The sequence below is a fragment of the Gracilinanus agilis genome, chromosome 3 (assembly GCF_016433145.1).
Source record: "Gracilinanus agilis isolate LMUSP501 chromosome 3, AgileGrace, whole genome shotgun sequence".
In the NCBI taxonomy this organism is placed as follows: Eukaryota; Metazoa; Chordata; class Mammalia; order Didelphimorphia; family Didelphidae; genus Gracilinanus; species Gracilinanus agilis.
In genome coordinates, this window is record NC_058132.1 from 211,677,502 (window position 1) to 211,686,262 (window position 8,761).

At 39.0% G+C, this 8,761-nt stretch overlaps 1 protein-coding gene across 1 annotated transcript; it reads left to right on the plus strand.

Moving 5' to 3' along the window:
• Positions 1–314: 314 nt before the first annotated feature.
• Positions 315–1,256, plus strand: LOC123239111 (olfactory receptor 958-like). Its single transcript, XM_044666383.1, has one exon. The coding sequence runs from the start codon at positions 315–317 to the stop codon at positions 1,254–1,256; it is 942 nt and encodes a 313-aa protein (XP_044522318.1).
• The last annotated feature ends 7,505 nt before the right edge of the window (positions 1,257–8,761 follow it).

An 8,761-nucleotide genomic window follows, 5' to 3' on the forward strand; every position in this document is an offset into this window, starting at 1 on the left:
GCTAATTTCCTGTTGTTCTCTCATTCTCACCCATAATCTTCTCAAGTATCAATACCAATGATCAACCCATCCAGAAGCAGATCTCTCCTTTATATCTTTCTGGGGTTATTTGCAGAGGTTAGGTTCAGAGTTTCCTTACGTCTGCCTGGGGTTAGTGCTCCCTCCTTTACGTGTATACTTTCTCTGGTCATCTACTAAACTCTCCCATATCAGATGGAAGGAAAATTCAGAAAGAATCAGAGAATTGAGAATCTTGATTCATTTGTTCACTGTTATTTTTTTATGTCCCTTGTATAGGAACAAATCTGATGTCTATGGAGATAAAGAACCACACTGTAGTGACTGAGTTCATCCTCCTTGGCATTCCACACACAGAAGGGCAGGAACAAGTGCTCTTCATTGTCTTCTTGATCTTCTACCTTTGTACCCTGCTGGGGAACCTTCTCATCCTTGTGGCAGTGATGTCTGATTCCCGCCTCCACACCCCTATGTATTTCTTCCTGTGTAATTTATCTGTTCTAGATATTGGCTTCTCCTCAGTCAGTACTCCCAAGATGTTGGTAAACCTTCTTGTGAGGAATCAAGTCATTTCTTTGGGTGGTTGTATGTCCCAAGTCTTCTTCTATCACTTCTTGGGCAGTACTGAGTGTCTGCTGTATACTGTGATGGCCTATGACAGATTTGCTGCCATCTGCCACCCATTACGTTACACCATCATCATGAACCGCCGGGTATGTGCTGTTCTGGCTGCTGGGACTTGGTTCACCAGCTCCTTCCATGCCACTATCCTTACCACACTAACTTTCCAGCTGCCCTATTGTGGTTCCAATGTAGTGGATTACTTCTTCTGTGACATCTTCCCCGTGGTCAAGTTAGCCTGTGGCAACACCCTTATCATTGAGACAGTGAGCTTTACCAATATTGGGCTTGTCCCCATGACCTGCTTCCTCCTTATTTTGGCTTCCTACATCCGCATTGTGATTGCTATCCTGAAGATGCATTCAGCTGAGGGCAGGCGCAAGGCGGCATCCACTTGTGTATCCCACCTCTCTGTTGTCACGCTGTTTTTTGGACCCTGTGCCCTCATCTACACCCAGCCATCTCTGAGTGAAGTGCTAGTCACTCCTGTTCAAATCTTTGGCAACGTTGTCACCCCCATGCTTAATCCCACAATCTATACTCTTAGGAACAAGGATGTCAAGGGAGCATTGAAGAAGTTGGCTGGGGCACAGGTCACTTCAGATGGAGGTCACTAGATGATGTACAAGCTGATTTGTCTTTTTCCTTTAGTGGTTTAAAATCAACTGTATCTGTATTAAAAATTGGAGATGCTTTTATATCAAAGACATTGGAGGCATTCCTCATGATGTTAAGCTTAAATATCCACATTCTAATTAGAGGTCATAGTGGGTCTGGAAATCTCCTTTCCAGGGTTAACAATTGCTAATAATAATTATTAATAATTTTATCAATAGTAAAAGTGCTAATAATTACAGAGATTATTACCAACAAAATTGCTAATAATTATTATTAGTAACAATATTAATAAAACAACTGTCTTTTAAAGTTTGAAAAGCATTTTATTTAAAAAAATTTCATTTGAGCCTCACAGGTCTTAGGTTAGGTAGAATGGGGGAGCTGTTATAGGATTAAATAGTGTCTGGGTTTGGATTGCATGGCACTGCTAAGAAATAGTACGTTGCATCAGGTAATCAAATATAAGTAGGACAGCTTTTGTAACAGTGAAGTCATTGAAACCTAGAATTGGACAGCAACAAGAATCTTTTACCTTGTTCTCAAATCTCGAATTCAACCACAAACTCAGAAGTCTCCTCTCTCAGAGCTTGTCCATCAGCCAATGAGTCAAGAAACAACCATTACTATGTTCCAGGTGTTATGCTGAGTTCTGAAACAATTAAAGGGGCCCATGCCATTGAGAAGGTCATTCTAATGTGGGAAACAAAAAGCAAATAGCTATGTACATACTGATATATTGTTGTTCATTGTTTGCCCTTTGTTTCAAAGAAGGACAATGGCTACAATGTCTTGACTTCTGAGTAAATTGAGTCTAACTGAGGCAGAGTTGCAAAAAATTGTTAGCCTCATCAAAGTCCAGTGGCAGGACAAAAGTAATGATGACCAGTGTTAGCCTGCGATGCAGTGTATGACCTTGGCATTTTCAATATCTGACCAACCTCTAAACTCTTCAGAGCATCTGTTTCAACCACTTTTATGGCCATTGGAACAAATTGTTCTCATCTGCCCATTCTGCCAAGGGATATCGTCACATGCTTAGAGTACGTATCCCTCTAAACCTGACAATTTTGAGACCTGTTGACTCAATCTGGTTTAGCCTACCTGAGGAAATGGTTTTACTGGGTTTGGGTGTGGCTGCTGCATATGTTACAGCTTCTTGATGCTACATGTCAGAGTGGGGTGAAAGGTATACACCAAATATGGATTAACAGCCCTGACATGGGTTTTACAAGCCCTCAGACCTGAGCTGCTAATCCTCCCTCAACACACCATACACTCCATACAAGCTATACCATGTAAATAGAAGGGAATCTTAGAGGGAAGGTAACAGCAGTGGAGAGGACTAGAATACTCTAAATATATACGAGAATAGGCCTTTTGCAACCAGTTGGTTTTGGGGTGAGTTTTGAAGCAAATGAGGATGACTGAAAAGCAGAATTGGGGAGGAAGAGCAATCCAGGAATAGGGGAGAACTGGTGAGAAGAATTGGAATTGGTAGATGGTGAGAACTGTGCCAGGATCAGTAAGGAGGCAGGTATTGCTGGATTATAGAGTATTTAGAGGGGAATAAAGTATAAGAATACTGAAAAGTTAGAAAAAAAGTTAAAGTTGCAAAGGGTTTTATGTTGGAACAAGACATTTTATATTTGATCCTGGAGGTAAGAGGGAGGCACTAGAGTTAAATGAGTAGGAGGATGACATGGTGAAACTTGCTCTTCAGTAATAATCACTTTGACAGCTGAGAAGAAAGATTTGAGGGAATTGAGGAGAAAATGGAGGCAGAAAAACCAACTAGAAAGCTCTTGAAGTATTCTTTATATGCAGTGATAAAAGCTTGAACCAGCATGGTGTTGCTGTGATGGGAGAGAAGAGAACAAATAGGAACCTTGATTTGAAAGTAGATATGATAAGACTTGAAAGATATTGAATATGTGAGGTGAGTGCAAGTGAGAAGTCAAAGATAGCTCTGAGATTGTGAGCCAGAGTGCCTGAGAAAATGGTTGTATATAGTAATAGGTAAATTTGAAAGAGGGATGGATTTACAAGGGAAAAAATGAGTATTGTTTTGATCAAGTTGGGGAATGTCTGTTGGACATTCAGTTTGAGATGTTCAAAAGTTAGTTGTTGATGTGAGACTGGAATTCAGGAAAGAGAATAGAGTTCTGGCCATCATTTGGCAAGAGGTAGTAGGAGATTAAATGTCAAGTTTAAGGAACAATAATAGTCCAGTGTGACAAGAATGTCAAATTGGTGAAGTGGAGTAACATGAAAAAAACCTAGGAAGACATACTGAAGTCAGATTTTATAGTATCTTAAATTATTGGTTGCCTGGCTAAATTCCTAAATCTGCTTTTGTAAGTTTTCTACAACAGTATCATATCACAGAAGTAATAAGAGACTATGGGTTGACATCATCAGACTCATGCCTTGGGAAGATTATTTAGATCATTTTATTGTGATTGTGTCACTACAAAGATATTTTAAGGGAAACTTATGTGGTGGATATAGGGCTGATTCTGGAGTCAGGAAGAACTGACTCAGATACAAGCTGTGTCACCTTGGGTAAGTCACTTACCATGCCACTTGCTTCAGTTTCCTCCATTTAAATGTGGTGGTGATAATTCCTTTTAATTCTCAAGATTGTCAGGATCAAATGAGATTATTTCCACAAAGTGTTTAGCACCTTTGGTTTGGCTCCTAGCAGATGCTTAATAGATTTTATGTTCACTCCCTCTCCTTCTTTTCCTCATTCCCTCTCTCCTTTCTTCCCTTCCTCTCTCCCTTCATTTCTTTGTTCCTTAGTTCATATGTTCCTTTATTTGTTGTGATCATTGATGAAGTATATCCACTCTCTAAGTCCCAGTTCCCTCATTTGAAAAATTAAAGGAGTTAGACTAAGTGATCACGAAGATCCCTTCCAATACTAAAACTCAGATTTTAGTATTGCCTAGGCTTGCCTGGGCATGCCTAGTTTTCTTAAAATGGAGGCATTCTTCATTTCTTATGATGACAGTGGGATATCATCCTTTAAATGGCTTTATCTTTTAAACTGGAAGATTGAATCAGTTGCTCTCTTTCTTTCTGGCACAAGGTCTTTTTCATAATTTTTTTCTGCTAATTCTTTCCTGCTTCATACAAAAGGTGAAGATGCTCTTTTACTCATAGCCCTAATGCCATGAATTGGACTTCCTTCCTGTGATCCTTCTTCCCGACTCCAAGAAATGAACCTGGGGGTCCTTGTTTCTCTTTTGTTTCATTTGTTCTTCTAACTTTCAGATGTCAGAAATGCCCATTGGACTTGTGAGTTTGAACCATGGCAATGACTTGGAGCCAATATTGTAGGTGTGATACTTCAGCAGCCAAGTGACTCAGAAGTCCTGAGAAGTCAGAGTGAATGGGACTTGAGCCTAAGTTCGTTTGGGACAGAGAACTGGGATTGTGTTCTATAGGAAACAAGATGAAGCATGAACTCAATCTCCTTCCTCTCCCCATAGAATGAAGTGATATAGGCAGGGTGGGAAGGGAGGATTAAATCTATCACATGATGGGGAGTAAGTTTATATCTTTGTGATTATACTTCTGAAGTAAATAATTCTGTGTAAAAGCTTATTTCACTGTTAGGAGCTAATGGATCTTGGGTAGAGGTGCTCTCCACCCCTGCCCAAACCTTCCATACACATGAGGAGAACAACACTGAGGGGGCTGAACTATTTTCAGAGAATCTAGACAGCTCTAATCTCCTTAGGATACCTGAGATCCTGGGGAAGGGTGCAATCTACATGGTCTTCCAGACAGTGAAGGCCATAGTAATCTGTGTTAAATTAGTATCCTCTCCCTTCCTTCTAAGATTCCTGAAATATCCTCCTGTTAGGTTCTCCCAGATACTATGGAGTATGGGCAAATTTGTATTGCTAGAGATGACCACAATAACTGCTATTTTCTGACATTTAAAAAAACACTTGTAAAAATAGCTACAGAAGAAATGCTTAGAGTATAACTTTAGGATGGAATCATTTACTTTGTATTCTCTAAATGTTTCCACACATAGTTAAGTTTACTTATACATTGAGGCCATACCACTGATGTCAGGGTGAAGGTGCTCTCATAGACTGTTAGGTTCCATAGTGAAGGTCATAGTGAACAGATGCTTCCCCAGGCACATACCCCAGGCTTCCGAAGACTTGAAAAGTTTGGCATAGAACTTAAGGACACAAGAAAATACCTGTCCTTGTATATAACACAATTATACCCAAATTTCTCCATGATAAACCTTGAAGTTAAGAGGTTCCTGAAAGTCCCCCTATAATTCCATAAGTAAATACACTGAGCAAAGTTGAGAACCTTAAGATAGGAAATGATCACTCAAGAAATTCTTCTTTTACTATATTTTATCGTGGCTCAGTAGGGACTTAGAAGACAGGTACAATCATGGGGATATAGAAGTTAGGTAGGGTATAGGTCTTTTTTCCCCTGAGGCTGTAACAATTAATGAGATTAAGGAGTCTGCTTCCATTATCAGAAAGAGAAAAATTTCTTGGGTTTTTCCATCAAAGGAAATGGTTAAGTCTCTCAATAGAGACACCCACTCAAGCATTTTCAAGAGATGCCACCAAGAGCCATGGATTCAACCTAAGCCTTAAATGTGAGACTTGAGTTTTTTTCCTTGTAAATATTCTGAATTTATATCTTGTTCTAAATACATGAGTGTTCCTATAGATCCATTTAGAGCTCCCTGTGTTACTCCATGTATGGACTGTTAGATGCTTTCATAGTTTCCCTCAATTTTGCTACACTCCTCTTCTAATCTTCCCAATCTGAGATCTTTGAGGACTGTTCCCCAAGATAAAATGTCCACCTTTGAAAAACATTCTGTTTTGCATCATAGACTTTCAGATGGAGATACACAGCACAAGGCAAAGAGTGTTGGATTTGCTGTCAGAGATCCTGGATTGAAATCCTTGCCCTGCTACTTACTACTTATAAAACTTTGATCATTTAATATCTCTAGAGCTCACTTTCCCTATCTATGAAATAAAAAGGTTAGGTTAGCTGACATCTGACTGTCTTCTCAGCTCTGAATCCATGACATTATGATTCTGTATTCCACATTAATAGCTTCTGTTATCCCTTCTACAATTTCCCCCCAAGGAATTTAACTAGTGTCGTAGCCATATAAGATAGAGAGGGAGAGAACAGAGATCAAAAGGGGATGACCTGAATACAGAAGTCATTTACCACAAAACTAAGTTGAGCAATTTAAGATTGCTTTCACAGACTGACCACCACGACCATAGTGAGTATTTCACACGCACTGAAGAAACCTGTTTGTCCTTTTGGGGTGGGAAGGAAGCAAATGTTTGTTGTTCTGTTCCCAATCTGGTTCCTAGTTTGTGAAATCTTTCCAGGACCTAGGAAGAGTTATTAGGTTTATATTTGAATATGCAGTTGTTTTCTGATTGGTCTCCCAGTCTCAGTCTCTCCCTATTTCAGTCCATCTTCCAATTGCTTTCAAATTGTTTTTCCTAAGGCACACTTTTAAGCACTTCAGATTCCTATTCAATCAACTCCATTGGCTATTGATTGCCTTTTAGATCAAATATAACATCCTCTGTTGAGTTTTTAAAGCCCTTCATTACCTACCCACTCACTGTCTTTCCTTACTCCTTACTCCCTTTTACTCCCTCCCCTTCCCATTCACAGCTTCTGAGATCTGATGATTCTGGCCAACTTGCTCCACCTTGTACTAAATGCTCCATCTTCCAACTCAGGCATTTGTTTTTACTTGTATTCCCCCATGACTGAAATATTTTCCTTCCTCCTCTTTACCTCCTAACTTCCTGTCTTCCTTCAACTCTCAGCTAAAATCTCCCCTTCTACAAGAATCCTTTTTCAATGCTCCTTAATGTTAGTGGTTTCCCTCTGAGACCATCTACAGCTTCTCTTGTCTATCTCGTTTTGTTCTTAGCTGTTTGCATTGTCTTCCCCCACTAGATGGTGACCTCCTTAGGAGCAAGAATTGTCTTTTAGTTTTCTTTGTGTCCCTAGCATTTAGGACAATACCTGGCATATGGTAGCCAGTTATCATATTCTTTTTTAAAATACCCTTACCTTCCATCTACCAATTCTAGGTATTGATTCTAAGACAGAATGGCAGTAAGAGCTAGGCAATGGAAGGTAAGTGATTTTCCCAGAGTCACACAGCTGGGACATGTCTGAGGCCAAATATGAACCCAGGATAGCCTATATCCAAGTCTGGCTCTTTATCCACTGAACCTCCTAGCTACATTCTTGCTGACTGACTGAATAACATATCCTCTTGTAGTGCCCCACCACATTGAGCAAATACATTCTACCTTCTTTGAACATACATCATTTAGCCATTTGAGTAAAAAACAAAAAGGAATTTAACATGAAAAATGAATCAGCCATAGTTTCAAATCAATAGATGTTGGAGAAAACATTAGAGGAGGGAATACTATTGTGCCGTAAGAAATGGCCTACGAGATTTTCACAAATCCCCTGGAATTCTTTGAAATGATGCAAAGTGAAGTGAATAGAAACAGGAGAATATTATACACAGTAACAGCTATAAAGTATGATAATCCTCTGGGAATAACTTAACTATCCTCAACCATGCAAGGATCCAGGAAAACTCCAAGGACTCATAATGAAAATGGCTGCCCACCACCATAGAAGGAAGTGATTGAGTATGAATACAGATGGAAGCATATTGAATTTGTCTCTGATATAAGCAATATGTATCTTCTTTCACCATATGATGAACATGGAATTATGTATTGCATGATAACACATATACAACCTATATCATATTACCTGTCTCCTTAAGGAAGAGGGAAAGATGTGGAGGAAGGAGGGATTATAGATCACAAAATATCAAAAAATTATTATTCCAATTCTATCTACATGCAATCTGGAAACAAAACACAAAAAAGAAACCATTCGTCTATAATGATTTGTCTAAATAGAAGAAAAGATAAGAAATGAGTTGAAGTCATGGAGAAACAAATAAAGACTTAATATAAGAAGAAAATTCCATCAATAAAGCTTCTGATTTCTGCAAGGGTAAAAGAATTAAAGGGTGCTATGGAGTCACAAGTGACCTTTTTCTCCCCCAAATTGTTTTTTTTTTATCCTTGTTTAGAACTGTTATTTCTTCAGTGTGGATAACAAATGGAGCAGCTAGGAGGCACACTGGATAAAGTGCCAGAACTGGAGTTCAAATTTGGCCTTAGGCAATTACTAGTTATGTGTCCCAGAGAAAGTTGTTTAAAACTGTTTGCATGAGTTTCCTCATCTGTAAAATGAGCTAGAGAAGAGAGCTCCAGTACCTTTGCCAAGAAAACGTAAAAGGGGTCAAAAAGAGTCAGACATGATTAGAATGACAATAACAATTGAAGGGAACAAATGTAAAAAACAAACATTTTTCTACCAAAGCAAATTGGCAACTGTTTTGAGACTTATAGCTTTAAACAATTGCTTTGGG